At 32.8% G+C, this 15,652-nt stretch overlaps 2 protein-coding genes across 2 annotated transcripts in view; both read left to right on the top strand.

Annotated features, from left to right (window-relative positions):
* The window catches only part of LOC106100896 (catenin alpha), a 63,605-nt gene extending 59,460 nt beyond the window's left edge, over positions 1-4,145 (top strand). Inside the window, exons 21-24 of the mRNA XM_013280346.1 lie at positions 310-444; positions 887-1,003; positions 3,121-3,285; positions 3,756-4,145. Of these exons, the coding sequence (XP_013135800.1) occupies positions 310-444; positions 887-1,003; positions 3,121-3,285 (417 nt within the window). The 3' untranslated portion in view covers positions 3,756-4,145. The remainder of the gene's footprint in view (positions 1-309; positions 445-886; positions 1,004-3,120; positions 3,286-3,755) is intronic.
* A 5,566-nt stretch (positions 4,146-9,711) lies between these two features.
* LOC106111429 (acetylcholinesterase-like) lies at positions 9,712-15,194 on the top strand. The gene is made up of 3 exons (XM_013293561.1): positions 9,712-9,934; positions 11,184-12,421; positions 14,973-15,194. Exons 1-3 carry the CDS (start codon positions 9,761-9,763, stop codon positions 15,166-15,168), a joined length of 1,608 nt encoding a protein of 535 aa, XP_013149015.1. The 5' UTR covers positions 9,712-9,760; the 3' UTR covers positions 15,169-15,194.
* The last annotated feature ends 458 nt before the right edge of the window (positions 15,195-15,652 follow it).

Here is a 15,652-nt window from a genome sequence, read left to right on the forward strand (position 1 = left end):
TATTGAAATTTGGCACAGATATAAAACAAAGTCTGGAGTACACATGGGATAAGCTTCATCCCCGAGAAATGTTCGGTTCCCGGGATACGTCGCTTTTTGTCATTTTTTATAGTTTGTATGTCTTCTAATAGCACGCGTACGAAGTCGCGGGCAACAGCTCGTAGGCTATATTTTTAAATTTCTCGCGGGCGAAGTCACGAGCAACAGCTAGTAACACAAATATTGAATCGATTTTGATAAATGAGGTGGTATTCGAGTATTCTTATCCCTACGTATTTTTAGTTAAATTTGTTTTTTTTTACATTATAGTGTCCGGAATCTTCGACTAAACAAGATTTGTTAGCGTATCTGCAACGTATAGCTCTCTACTGTCACCAAATACAGATAACAAGCAAGGTGAAGGCGGATGTGCAGAATATATCAGGAGAACTCATCGTCAGTGGGGTATGTACAAGTTATGGTTTCGCTATTTCGGCGAATTCAACTATTTCATACTCTAAGTAGCGTAAACACACTACTTTGTGGCGTAGAATGTCATTCACAGTATATTTTTGAATAATTATTTTTTTAATAAAAAGCCCTACACTTACGTCACGCTTTAGGCTATATATTTTCATGGTGTTAAACTTAGGGGGTAAATAAATTGGATAATAACCTTCATTTAGGAAAAGGACCATAAATTATAGAGGCCAACATCAAGGATACAAGATTGCCATGATACGATAATTGGTATCCAATATCAAAGGTCTTTATTGTCAATTGTGTATTTAAATGCGGATGAAGCCGCACGGAACAGCTAGTTTGTTAATATACCAAAAATGTTACAATTTATATGTATGTTTCGACAGTGTAAACCTACGGTTAATGGTATATTTGTCAATTCCAGTTGGACAGCGCTACTTCGTTGATCCAAGCTGCTAAGAACTTGATGAACGCGGTTGTGTTAACTGTGAAGGCGTCTTACGTCGCCTCCACGAAGTACACGAGGCAGGGAACCATCGCTGTGAGTATATTGGTTGAAGTTTGTGTTGTTGGTTGAAGTTCGTGTTGTTGGTTGAAGTTTGTGTTGTTGGTTGAAGTTCGTGTTGTTGGTTGAAGTTTGTGTTGTTGGTTAAAGTTTTTAGTATAAGATTGTTGAAGTGTGTTAAGTTGAAATTTGTAGTGCCAGATGTAATGTTGAAGTGTGATGTGTTGGTTCAAGTTTTTCGTATAAGATTGTTTGATATGTGTTAAGTTGAAATTTGTAGTACAAGATGTAATGTTGAAGTGTGATGTGTTGGTTGAAATTTAAGTAAAAGATGTAATCTTGAAGTTTGGGCCTGGTTCAAGTTTTTAGTGCAAGATTGTTGAAGTGTGTTGAGTTAAAGTTTGTAGTACAAGATGTAATGTTGAAGTGTGATGTGTTGGTTGGAATTTAAGTATAAGATGTAATCTTCAAGTTTGGTCCTGGTTCAAGTTTTTAGTACAAGATTGTGTGTGTTGAGTTGAAGTTTGTAGTACAAGATGTAATGTTGAAGTGTGATGTGTTGGTTGAAATTTAAGTAAAAGATGTAATCTTGAAGTTTGGGCCTGGTTCAAGTTTTTAGTGCAAGATTGTTGAAGTGTGTTGAGTTGAAGTTTGTAGTACAAGATGTAATGTTGAAGTGTGTTGTGTTGGTTGAAGTTTGTAGTGTATTGTTGTATGTTGAGATTTGTACAAATGGATAAAAACCAATAAATATTGGAGATTATTTAATAAAGTATTTTAATATTAGTATAGGATCGCTTTAATTAAATTTGAAGTAATCAAACCAATGTAAAATGTCATTAAACTCAGATGGAAAAATAATAGGAATATAAAGAAATCAATAGAAATTAAAAAATTATGACATTTAAAAAAAATTGAATTTTAAAATTGACATTTCTTACTAATATTGTAAAATTTAGATGGATGGATGGATGTCAGAGTTTGGATCCTGAAGTATTGAACGGATCTCGAAGTTTTTTTTTTAACATCGCATAGACGAATTTGTGGGATATAGCTAGTATATTATAATTTCTCATTTCTATTGAAATATACATTAGTAAGTTATATAGTAAGCTATGCCTAAGTTAAGTTAAGCTACCGCTAAGTGAAGTAAGCTAGTAGTATAGCTGATATGTTTCGATTGGTTAACGCTTCGCTACGGGCTGGCAGGGCAACTACGTAAGTTATAACTTAGATCTAACTTAGTCTACTTAGTATTAACTTGATCATTTTGACGCTAACTTACACAAATTTACCATTTTTGCAATTAGCAATGCTTTTATATGTGTTTTTAATAAGTTTTTAGATGATTTTTTACTTGTAGTTTAGCTGGCTTTTTTTAGCTGTGATTTCACATGTTTTTTTTTAGTTTCGCGTGTTTTACATTTAAATGGTATTTTAGCTTATTTCAACCAATAAAATAAATTTATGATATTCGTATTAGAAATAGATTTAGATTTTAAAATTAATAATATATAGCTTCTCGTAGATCTTAATTTCTTGCTAATTCAAGTAATTAATCAGAATATTGGTAGATTGTACTATAACCAGTGTACGTATTTGAATATTAATTTCTCCTATTTCTAACAATAGATGGCGCTCTTACCAATCTAGATATTAGTCACTTTATTTCCAACTTACATAAATAGATGGCACGTAAAGTTTTGACTTGAAGTCTAATTTCTCCAGTTTTAACGATAGATGGCGCCGTCACCAATCTGAATATTAGTCCCTTTTTTCTTATTTCATATAATAGATGGCGCTATTATTAATGCATGCAAATTTAATTCTGAATTAACAATAATACAAATTAATCTAAATAAATCATGAACCTTGTTTTCCTAAGTCTGTTTAAAAAATAGTTTCAGTTCTATTTGATATTAAAACAGCCCCCTTTAGACAAAGTGCAATTCGATTACCGAAACCGCTTGTACAATCGACAAAATCTGTCTAAAAGTACAGAAATAAATACGTGAAAAGCTCGTGACTTATCTAATTTTATCGTAATTTCTATGCATTTTTGGCTTTTCGTTCAGCGATAGAAATAATCGAATGATACTTTGTCTAAGGGGGGCAGTTACTAATAGATGTCATAATATCCCCCCTCCCCCCAGTCCCCGATAGTAGTATGGCGTATGAAAGCGCCGGAGAAAAAGCCTCTAATCCGTCCGGAGAGGCCGGAGGAGGTGCGCGCCAAAGTGCGTCGCGGCAGCCAGAAGAAGCAGCCCAGTCCAGTGCGAGCTCTCGCTGAGTTCCAGAGCCCTGCCGAGAACGTGTAGGTGAGACAGTACTCGACATTAAACTCGATATGATAACACACAACATTATAACGCGACTCGATATGACGATAGACTCGATGTGACGGTACCTTCGACATTTTAGCACGAATCGATTTGACGATAGACTCGACATAATAGCACGACTCGATATGATGGCACGACTCGATGTGACGATATACTCGACATTATAGCATGACTCGATACGATGACACGACTCGATGTGACGATACACTCGACATTATAGCATGACTCGATATAATGACGCTACTCGATATTATGACATGACTCGATGTGACGATAGACTTCATATGATGACCCGACTCGATACAACGCGACTCGTATGACGATAAACTCGACTTTTAAAGGACTCGACTGTGAAGGGGTATTTCTAATTGAGCCGATCGTCACTCGATTTGACAACACTTCTTGATACTTGATATCGAAATTTAATTATATTTATTTAATTTCAGATGAAAAACAGATATGTGTCAACAAATGAATGGAACGGTTTAATGGAGTATTGACACATATACACAGGAGATATCAATTAAAAGATAAATTGAAATTTATACTAGAATTCAGAAAAAGCATCGAAACATTTTACAATATCAAAACAATTTATCTTGCAATTTTTGTAAAAAAAAAAACAAACTAAAAAAAAATAAAAAATCTTGGTATGACGACTCTACCAATTTTAATGTGTCGATATTGTAACGTGATTTTTTGCCTAATTTATGTATTTAATTAGCATTTGTAACGAAATAGTAAATAATTCGGGTTTTTTACCCGAGTTTTATTGTTTTTTTTTTGGAAGTTAAGGAATTTCCATAGATTTTTATTCCGAGAATTTAATGAAATTACAACAAAAATAACAATTGGCCTAATTTAGGTCCTTTTTCCTTTTATATTCTTTTCTTACAATTAAAGGATGGGAAGGGGAAGTGATTTGTCAGGGGATGGGACGTATAGGAAGGGGAATTTGCGTTTGTTTAAAAGTAGGCAACGCATCTGCATGCAGATGTCTATGGGCTTCGCTTCGTAATTTGAATTGGTTCAATCAGACTGGGGCAGTGTATCCCAGACTGGGGAAGTGTATCCCAGATTTGCGAAGTTTATCTCAGACTGGGGAAGTGTATCCCAGACTGGGGAAGATTGTCCAAGGCTTGGAGAAGATTTTCCAGGCTGGGGAAGTATGTCTCAAACTGGGGCAATTATAATGGCAGCCAAATTATTATGTATTTTAATGTATTTAACGATTTATTACTATTTAGAGTTTTGTATTCGACTTATTATTAGTATTTTGTAGTTTTGTAGGAAATGTTTATAATGTTTTGTATAAAAAAAAATAATAAAAAATGTATTTTATTCCTACTAATGTTGATTATTCCTCACTTAATACATACTATGTGAAAACTTAATACTCAGAGTTGTTAATTGGCTGTTAAGTAAGACCTTTAGTAAATTTCTCTTATACTAATAATAATTTAACTTTAGTAAGCATTTAATATTGTCACACTTCGAGATAACTGCACTGAGGGTCTCCCTTAGGGTTCAATTAACAACTATGTGTACTGTATCGAATGTACAAGACATTATAAATATTTCGCTTACATTTGGCTAGAAATTAGTTTAAATTATGAGTATTATAGGATATTGGCTCCTATGTAAACTATGGTAAGTCAGAAAAATCCGATTTACGTCTTTTTATGTTTTTTTTTTTAATTAACTTGGCAAGTTTTATTTTTATGTAAATTATAAATTAATGTTAGAACGAACAAAAATATTAGATTTTTTTATGTATCAGTATGTTTATGGTTTTGTAATTTTTAGTATGAATTTTTTTAGGTTGGTTTTGCAAAAATTGTGTTTTCAAACATATGATAGTTTACGTAGGAGCAGTCGTTTAGATTTTCTTGTATTTTATTTCATGTCTTAATTTTTTTTTATTGCGTCAATTTGAATTTTAATCGATTACTAAATTTCCGGTTTTAATATAATTTTTCGTAATTATGATTTTTTTTGGTTTTGAAATTAAATACAAGAAAATATAATAAAGGTAATTTTAGATGCAAATTAGCAATAAAGCTTAGTTTTTAGTTGAATATTTGTATCTGCGCGAAATGAGAGAATTTTTTTTATTTTTTCTATGGTTTAAGATTTTTTTAGGACATTTTAAAGGATTTTTTGAAGTATTTAGTAAAATATAAAAGAAATTGAAATATAGATAAGTCTTTTGAAGTTCTTATTAATTTTATTTCAAAGGCCATCACCATTTTACAGTTTTAATTACATTTTTTAATGTATTCGTGTGAAATTTATAAATTCGGTTTAAAAAGTCGATTTTTTGACCGACTTTCCAAAAGGAGGTACTCAATTCGTCTGTATGTTTTTTTATGTGTGTTACATAACTCCGCCGCTAGTGGATTTTGATATTTTTTTTTTATCCGAAAGGTAATGCTTGCAGGTGGGTCCCATTTTTTTGTTTAATTTTTTTAAGTCGATAAATTAATTTCGAATGGAAAAAATTCAAATATTAAATACAATCGATTAAAGAAATAACGATTTTTGGGCGAAATAATTTATTTTTTTAATTTATGTATTTGTTCATTTGACTATTTAGGGTCCTTTCATACAAACTGGGGCAGAGCAGATTTTTATCGCAAACTAATATATCTAATTTTATGATTTTTTTTACGTTTTCCCTTTGTTAAAAAGACGTACAAATTAATTTTGTTTGCGACTAAAATGTAGAATTAAAGGATTTTTTGCATATATTATTTAAAAAAAAAACACTATTGTTTTTTTTTTACTTTTGGTATAATAAATATATCCTATATCAATAATTGATAATGAACCTTTCTAATGGTGAAAAAATTATCAAAATAACTCCAGTAGTTTTTGAGATTATTACAAATAGATTTTTCGTAAAATATGGATATAAACTGCTGGTTTGTGTGAACCGACCCTTATACATAAAGCGCATTAGAACTTAGTACTTAAGTAAGAGTAACTTTCGTATGGTTGTTTAAGTGATAATGTTACAAACAATATAATAAAACAGGAGATTTTTTTATATTAAAAAATCCTAACGATTTGTCTAAAAAAGTTTTGTGGCTGAATGGATTAAATACCTTTGCCTTTTTGACATTTGTATTGTTTTAGGTTATGTCGTTTGTAACATTTTCCCGCCGTAGCAATAATGTTTTTGTATCCGAAGGAATTTTCCAGTTTTCTACAGATTGTAATAGAATAGTTTCGTAAATTCAAATAAAAATCATATAACCTTTTTTGGTGTTTGATTTCGTTTCCTATATAAGATAAACTAGCTGTTCCCGTGCGGCTTCATCCGCATGAAATTATGAAATCTTTTCAACTTATGGCCTCTTTCCCACATTAGGGTTTTTATCCAAAATGTTTACACCCTAAATTTAATGGCGTGAAAATATATAGCCTAAAACGTGACGTTAGTGTAGGGCTTTTTATTAAAGAAAGAATTATTCAAAAATATGCTATAATTGCTGACATGTTAGGCAACAAAGAAGTGTGTGTTTACGCTTTATTATAATAGTATAGATAAAAGGAAGTTTGACTATTATGTAATACGCCTAAGCTAGTAAATTAGTCGAGTATCGAGTAATTTTGTTACTAAACATTTAACAACAAATCAGATTAGTAAATAATTTAGTTCGAGTCAATCCATTTTATATTATCCTGCGAGAAACAGCGACCGAAATTGCTGAAAAACGAGTCGAGTAAATATTAATTTTGCAAAACCTACTACTTACTAGCTGTCGGTCATGTTAAATTAAAAAAAAATAATAAAAAGTATAGCCTATGCTACTCACAGTTAAATTACCTTTCTAACAGTGAAAGAATTTTTGAAATCAGTCCAGTAGTTTTTGAGTTATTTCAAAAATACAAATTTTTCCTCTTTATGATTTTATTTGTTTTTTTTTATAACATAAGGTGGCAAATGAGCAAGCGGCGGAATCCGCCTAAATGGCGAAGCGACTGCGCATAGACATCCGCGATCGCAGATGCTTTCCCTACCCTTGTACGACGGAGGAGGAGACACACATAAAGAGGATATTGTCCCTTCCTATGCATCTCCTCTACCGTCAAATCCACTTCCCCTTCCCATCCTCTCCTTACAAGAAAAGGGTGATAAATAGAAAAGGACTTAAATTAGGCATCCGCCAGCACACTTATCAGACGAAACACGGAATTGCTTCCATTTGACGCCTGCCTGTGTGGTCGTGGTATTGGGGGCGAGCCTTACAGTGCTAAGATGTTAAAGCGGGCACCACCCCTGTTAAAATCAATTATTTGTGAAAATAAAACACTAATAATGAGTAAGTAAAAACATTTTAATCAAAGTGTGGATACCATGCACACAAAATTGTTCGTCTTTTAAAGCAAACCAACCACTCAATTTTCGACTTCCTCGTAGGAATCAAAGCGCTGCTCCGCCACTGCATGTCCCATCGATGAAAACAAATGGTAGCAATAAATAAAGTATATTTACTAGTAAATCACTGTAAATTTGACTAAATTAGTTCCTGAGTGCTATAGTGTGTCTAAATAATTTAGGTTAGTTTGACAATTCATTTCAATATTAATAGGGATGAGCTGTGTAAAATCAGTCATGAATCTTATCGATTTTCGATTTTTATTCTTATAAAAGATGGAATCGATAGATTTATAGTTAAACTTATGTATTTAAAAAAAAAACACTGTTTTCTCAAATTAATAATGACCATAACAAATAATGAGAGTAGATAATTGTTTATTACTACTACAGCCGTACGTAATCGAATTGGATTTCGCTATTATTTCTGTCATCACTAAAATCTCTAGAATTAATGAATACTAGATTGTTCTATAAATTAGTTAATAAGAAAATAATAATTTTAGTTGAGTTTGATAATACATTTGTATGAAGCAAATGCCATACTTAGTAGACAGGTATCGTAGTGACGAAACAAACACGCAGCGAACAATTTGGAACTATCGATATTCGGTTTAAATATTTATCGAACTCGACTAAAATTATTATTTTCTTATTAACTAATTTATAGGACAATTCAAGTATTGATGATAGTGTAGATAATTTAGCGATGACAGAAATAATAGCGAAATCCAATTCGATTACGTACGGCTGTAGTAGTAATAAACAATTATTTACTCTCATTATTTGTTAAGGTCATTATTAATTTGAGAAAACAGTGTTGTTTTTTTAATTCATAAGTTATAATTATAAATCTATCGATTACAACTTCAATAAGAATAAAAATCGAAAATCGATAAGATTCATGACTGATTTTACACAACCATCCCTACTAAATTTGAAATGAATTGTCAAACTAATCTAAATTATTAGACACACATACATAATAAGTTCGCGAGATTTTACAAATGTTATCAATTGTAAATGTCAACACTGAGGTACTAAATAGTACATCTTGACATTGACAGCGTGGCGCTAGTGAGCTGTTCAAATATCTCCCGGTCAATTAACTGTAGCGCTATGAAGTATCGTATTACTTTTCGTATATCTAATTATAATACCAAAATGATTGATTATTTTGATTTTATCATAAATATTCTATCATTAAATCAAATAATTTTATAATTCCACTCATCAATATAATATAATAAGATTAGAATAATCTGGGTTTTATCAATGAAAATGGCAATCAATCTTTTTCAATTTTAAATATTTCTGGTTATTTTAAACTAGCTTTCGCCCGCGACTTTGTCCGCGTGGTATAATAAAAATTAAATAGCCTATGTATTCTTCCAGACTATACTCTACATATATGCCAAATTGCAACGTAATCCGTTCAGCAGTTTAGGCTATAAACTCTAACAAACATCTAAACTTTCGCATTTATAATATTAGTAAGAAATGGAAAAACCCTTGTTTACCTTTTTCTATGTCTCAAAACATTCCAACACATCGGCATACCTCGTTTTTATTTAAATAACCTTACAGGAAATCGAATCTAATAGTCTAGGCTAGATTTCTTTCATTTCAAAACATACACTACTCAAAAAGAAACGGTCTAATCTTACTATCTTATAAATATGAGAAAGCTTAGATGGATATATATTTATCTATTTCCTAAATGATTGTACAGATATCGCTGTCACATATGTAGATAGTCTGGAAGAACACATTTTGTTATAAATGCGAAAGTTTAGATGGATGTTTGTTAGTTTGTAGCCTAAACGGCTGAATGGATCTCGATGAAATTTAGTATAGATGTAGAGGATAGTCTGGAAGAACACATAGGCTACTTTTTTTTAGATTATGTTTACTATAAAATAAATTAAACAAGGAACCCTTTCACTAAATAACATTAAGATTATATCAATTACAAAAAAATTACATATCTATTTTAGATGTCTTTCAAACACTCGAGATATAAAAGTCAGATATCTACCGACATTCGTCAGAGTTACTCGTGTAAAAATGAATGTTTTAATATTTTTATTATTTATTTATGGATCTTGGGCTCTACCAAGATTGGATCCGTTAGTAGACACTAAGAAAGGTCTGATCAGAGGTGTGCAGGCTACAGATGGGGACTACGCTATGTTTATGGGGATACCATACGCAAAAGTCAATGAAAGTAACCCTTTCGGGGTGAGTAATTTTTTAAAATCTTACTTCTTACTAATATTATAAATGCGAAAGTTTAGATGGATGTTTGTTAGCGTTTGTAGTCTAAACGGCTGACCGGATCTCCATGAAATTTGGCACAGGTTTAGAGCATAGTCTGGAAGAACATATAGGCTACCTTCTATCCCGGAAATAGTTACGGTTCCCGTGGGATTCATTAATTTAGTTTTTTAATGTCCACTCGATCATTCTGCAACGGTTCAACATATCTTATTGAAATTTGGCACACATATAAAACAAAGTCTGAAGTACACATGAGATAAGCTTCATCCCCGAGAAATGTCCGGTTCCCGAGGGATACGTAGCTTTTTGTTATATATACAGTCCGTATGTTTTCTAATACCACGCGGACGAAGTCGCGGGCAAAAGCTCGTATGTTATGAATGCGAAAGTTTAGATGGATGTTTGTTAGAGTTTGTAGCCTAAAAGGTTGAACTAGCTTGAAAGAAATTTGGTACATATGTAGAGGATGGTCTGGAAGAACAAATAGGCTACTTTTTTTTATAGATTATGTTTACTATAAAATAAATTAAACAAGGAACCCTTTCACTTTTATTTTTTTTTAATTGCACGCGGTCGGAGTCGGGGGCGAAAGCTAGTTATTAAGTTTTTTCTATCAATGTTATAATCAATAGTTGTTTTTTCGTAATCTTTACCGAACAGTATCCAATGACAAAGGGAACCCTAATTTTTGCATTTAACAGAATGAGTTAAAAGTTTTTGTCAAATATCAAATAAAAAATAGTCTTTCAAAGTAACATAGACAACAAAATAATGTTTTTTTCTAAACGAGAGGAGTTCTTCAAGGTTACTTCCCTATTTGTTTTCGTAGCTTTATTTATAAGCAAGCGTAATCTATACTGACATTATAAAGAGGAAAGATTTGTATTTTTGTATGTATTGAAATAACACAAAAACTACCTCCCTTGCCCCACTTCCACTTGCCCTTATCCCTTATGGAGGGTCGGCACAGTATGTGCTGCTCTTCCATACATCTCTATCAGCCATCATATCTGAATCCACTCCTTTTTTAAGCATATCCTCTTTCACACAATCCATCCATACTTTCTTCGGTCTTCCTCCTCCTTTGTAGCCACATTCATTCTTAACATTTTCTGGTTTATGTCCCCATTTCGTCGCATAACATGCGTCGCATACGCTGCATACACTATTGGTACAAAAATGAATTTTAAAATTAAATTGTCTATTCCAGGCTGCTGTCCCATATCCTGATTTCAAAGAGACATATCTAGCTAACGACGATACATCGATATGCATACAAAATCAACAAAGAACTAAAGAAGTAACTGGTTCTTTAGACTGTTTAAAATTAAATATATACGTTCCTAACTCAGCTAACACAAGAAACAAGTTACCCGTCTTATTTTGGATCCACGGCGGTAGATTCCAGCATACAAGTGGAGGACGACGTCAATACGGACCTAAATATTTAGTCAAAAAAGATATTATCCTAGTAACTATTAATTATAGAGTGGGTTTATACGGTTTTATGTGTTTAGATACACCTGAAGTACCAGGTAATCAAGGCTTGAAGGACCAATTGCGTGCGTTACGATGGGTTAAAGAAAATATCGATTCTTTCGGTGGTGATGTTAATAAAATAACGATATTTGGATCCAGTGCTGGTGGTGTGTCTGTTGATTATCATTTATTATCTAAACAGGAGAAAATATTCGATAAAGCGATAACACAGAGTGGGACTAGCTTAGCGCCTTGGGCTTTTATTGACTCTGATAGGACCTTACCTATAAGGATAGCTGAGAAACTAGGCGTGGTAATAAATGATAGTGAGCAAGCGGTGGAATATCTATCTAATTTAGATCCTAAAACAGTTGTTGCAGCTAGTTTAGATTTATCAGTAACTTACAGACCTTGTATTGAGAAAGAATTTGAAGGAATCGAAAGTTTTATAACAGATTACCCTGTTAATACACCTATACCGAAAGTAAAAGATACACCGATATTAATAGGTTATAATAATTTGGAGAAACTATTTGAATATGCAAATAAACTACCTGAAGAGTATAATGAAGATGTTTTTGTGAATAATTTGAATTTAGCTTTTAATGCAGTTGATGAGAAATTGGTGAAAATAGCAAGAAATTTCTACATAGGTGATGAAGATGTTAGTATTGACGTGAAATATGATTTAGCGGAGTTCGATTCTGATTTTACATTCATACATCCGATACATAGAAGTATACCTAAATATCTAGAGAATGGTGGTAAAGTTTTTTATTACGTTTTTAAATATGGAGGTGGTAGGAATTACGCTAAACTGAGAGAGAATATAACAGGACCGGGGGCCATACATTCTGATGAGAAAGGATATTTATTCGATATGGCAGTACTTCCTGAGACACCAACGGTAGAAGACCAGGCAATAATAGATAAAATGACAACGATGTGGACCAATTTTGTTAAATACGGGTAAGTTGGTGTCGGTTTCTCAGAGGTTTAGCACATTTATAGTAATATAAAGAGGAAAGATTTGTATTTTTTGTATGTATTGAAATAACTCAAAAACTACTGGGACAATTTTGAAAATTCTTTCACTATTAGGATGACAATTTACCTGTGAGTAACATAGGCTATATTTTTAAGTTTCACGCGAGCAAAGTCCCGAGCAACAGCTAGTACTAATATAAAGAGGAAAGATTTGTATTTTTGTATGTATTTAAGTAACTCAAACACTACTGGGTCGATTTTATATATTTCACCGTTAGAAAGGGTAATTGTGAGTAACATATGTTGTATTTCTTCTATTTTTTTTTAGTTTTACGCGGGTGAAATCGCGAGCAACAGCTTGTGCCTTATAAAGATCTTGGGTTGTAATTACGATGTACCAATGCGATTTTCGATTTTCTTCTTACAAATATAAATGTAAAAGTTTAGATGGATGTTTGTTAGTTTGTGACGTAAACTGCTGAACGGATCTCGATTATTTTACATGTATAGGGAAGCCTGAAAGAGGACACAGGCTAATAACTTATTTCATTTCCACGCGGACAGAATCGCGGGTCGCTAGTATGTAATTTACCCGATGTTAAGTTGGAGGAAAACATCGTGATGCACATGTGTCGCGCACTCGGTCAGCGTGGTTGACTATGACCCAGTCATAGACTAGGGTAGACTCCCCCTCAGTGAGGGCGTATAGTGACCTAGAGATAATTGTATAAACTAGGGTTGTAACGAAGGCCATTAACGGAAGCAGATGCGGATGCGGAGGCGAAGGTCAATAATATTAATTGCGATTTATTAATAATACAGATGGTACATAATTACAAAATACCGTATATTATTCAAATGTAATGTATGTGGGGTTGTGGCTCGATCAAATAAAAATAAACTCGTTAACCTCTTATAACCTCCTTATCCTACATGTATAACAATTACCCAGTCGCTATACTCGAGTTAAGACGTAAATTAAAATCCGTTATAACTTCGCATAAGAAATAATGGAAGCGGATGCGGAATTTGTATTTCTTGCGGGAGCGGAGGTCTGTTACAACCCTTTTTTTAACGTGGGGAAATGCCTACGCATGTCACATTTGTGATTGTGATTTCACAAGGGTGGTTATGTCGGGCCTGCGCCAACTAAAACCCCACGAACTCTTCCTGCCAAACATTAAGAACACGGGAACGCTCTCGCACACTATCGTGATCCTGACGGCATCAACTCTGTACGAGTTCCGTCCTATATTCCCATGACCGCCAACGTACAAGATTACCTTCCACCAGATCCATATTATATATGTTATCGCCGTTCATGCCTCGCTCATGAGGGGCGCGAGAGAGCCTGATAGACTCTTCTGCGTCCATGTCTCCGGCTGCGAATCGGGTAACCACTATTCCTCTCCCTCACCTCTGTTACAACCCTACTATAACCTATAAACTTTCTTCTTGAATGTCTAGTATGTATCTAGAAAAACAATCAAATTTTTAAGCAGTAATAACGCAAAATTCCATTATCTGTTATGTAGATTATGTGCGTCTGTCTAAATCGCAATAGTTATACAGTACCAAAGATATTTATCAATGAAATTCACGTGATCTAAGATATTGATGATTTACGCATTTAATTCTAATCTTATCTGAAATATCGATTGATATTCGATATCTAAATTCAATAGGTGGTCTTCTTATCAACGTTCAACGCAATCTAAATAAAAAAGTGGTTATTGTGCGACAACCTTAATAGATAGATATATGCTATCGCGGACTTTTATTTAGCAAATATAATGGGCTACAATTCTTACATACATCATTTTTATGTAAGTCTTATAGTTTAGGCTACGCAAGCAAAGAAAGCAAAAATGACCCTAAATTTCGTCGCGCGATTTTGAGCTAAACTATTAAACTACGTCGTAGTCTTAGACTCCAAAAATCAAACAAAAAAATGGGACCCACCTGCAAGTATTACCTTTCGGATAAAAAAAGAATTGTCAAAATCGGTCCACTAGCGGCGGAGTTATGCCGTAACACATAAAAAAAACATACAGACGAATTAAGTACCTCCTTCTTTTGGGAAGTCGGTCAAATAGAAACTGTAGTTATTTCTAAACGAACGGTATTTGTCTATTATAGAGGAAAGATTTGTATTTTTGTGTTGGAATAACTCAAAAACTACTTGACCGATTTTAAAAATTCTTTCACCATTAAAAAGCTTATTTTAATTCCTCGGGAGAAGTCGTATATTATATAAACCACCCTCTTAAATCACTCTATCATACTAATATTATAAATGTGAAAGTTTAGATGGATGTTGGAATTTGTATCCTAAACGATTGAACGGATCTCGATGAAATTTAGTACATATGTAGAGTATAGTCTGGAAGAACACATAGGCTACTTTTTTAATTTCACGGGGACGTAAGTTAGTCTAATAATATAACTGCATTACTTTGCGTAATTGAAGACCTAACCTAAAAGGATGTACAGCTAGAAGCGTTAGGTTTATATTTTGTTGATTTTCTTACAGAGATCCCACACCAGAAACGTCAGATTTACTTCCTGTTAAATGGATTGCGGTCACAGAAGATGCATTGAATTATTTAGAAATAGACAGCGAGCAGACATTAAAGAAACGTCCCATACACGCACGGATGGCATTCTGGGATTTATATTATAAAATGAATAAAGAGCATTTGAAGGGTTACAGGAATACTGAATTGTAATTTATATTAAATGATTTTGTACGTTATTGCGTTTTAATTTTTAACATATTCACTGTTTTGTGAGTTCGTTTTATTGTTTTTCTCATGGAATATAGATTATAAATATATCATAGAATATAAATTTTTGAACCATTGTATATTTCGACTTTTAACCCTGTTCCTGTCATTGCATTTTCGCTGGATTTGATATGGACAATGGGTTTTGTTCGTTAAATGAAATTAAAGTATATTTTACGTGAAAACAAATTTATTTACTAGCTGTTTCCGTGCGGCTTCATCAGCATGACATTATTGTAGATAAAAAAGTTTTGATAAACTTTTTTTATACTCCTTTAATTGAAAATACTCAAATGACAAAAAAAACTAACAATTGCCAGTAATTTTGCTTCTTTTTGTTTTTGTCCCTTTCCCACGTGACCTTTTTTTCCAATTTATATAATATATATCTTACTAATATTATAAATGCGAAAAAAATTTAGATGGA

Source organism: Papilio polytes, unplaced genomic scaffold (genome assembly GCF_000836215.1).
Source record: "Papilio polytes unplaced genomic scaffold, Ppol_1.0 DF824493.1, whole genome shotgun sequence".
Classification (NCBI taxonomy): Eukaryota; Metazoa; Arthropoda; class Insecta; order Lepidoptera; family Papilionidae; genus Papilio; species Papilio polytes.

Coding starts and splice junctions, on each gene's coding strand:
- LOC106111429 (XM_013293561.1), top strand. CDS start 9,761: ATGAATGTTTTAATATTTTTATTATTTATTTATGGATCTTGGGCTCTA. Junction 9,935..11,183: donor ATGAAAGTAACCCTTTCGGG/GTGAGTAATTTT, acceptor TGTCTATTCCAG/GCTGCTGTCCCATATCCTGA. Junction 12,422..14,972: donor ACCAATTTTGTTAAATACGG/GTAAGTTGGTGT, acceptor ATTTTCTTACAG/AGATCCCACACCAGAAACGT.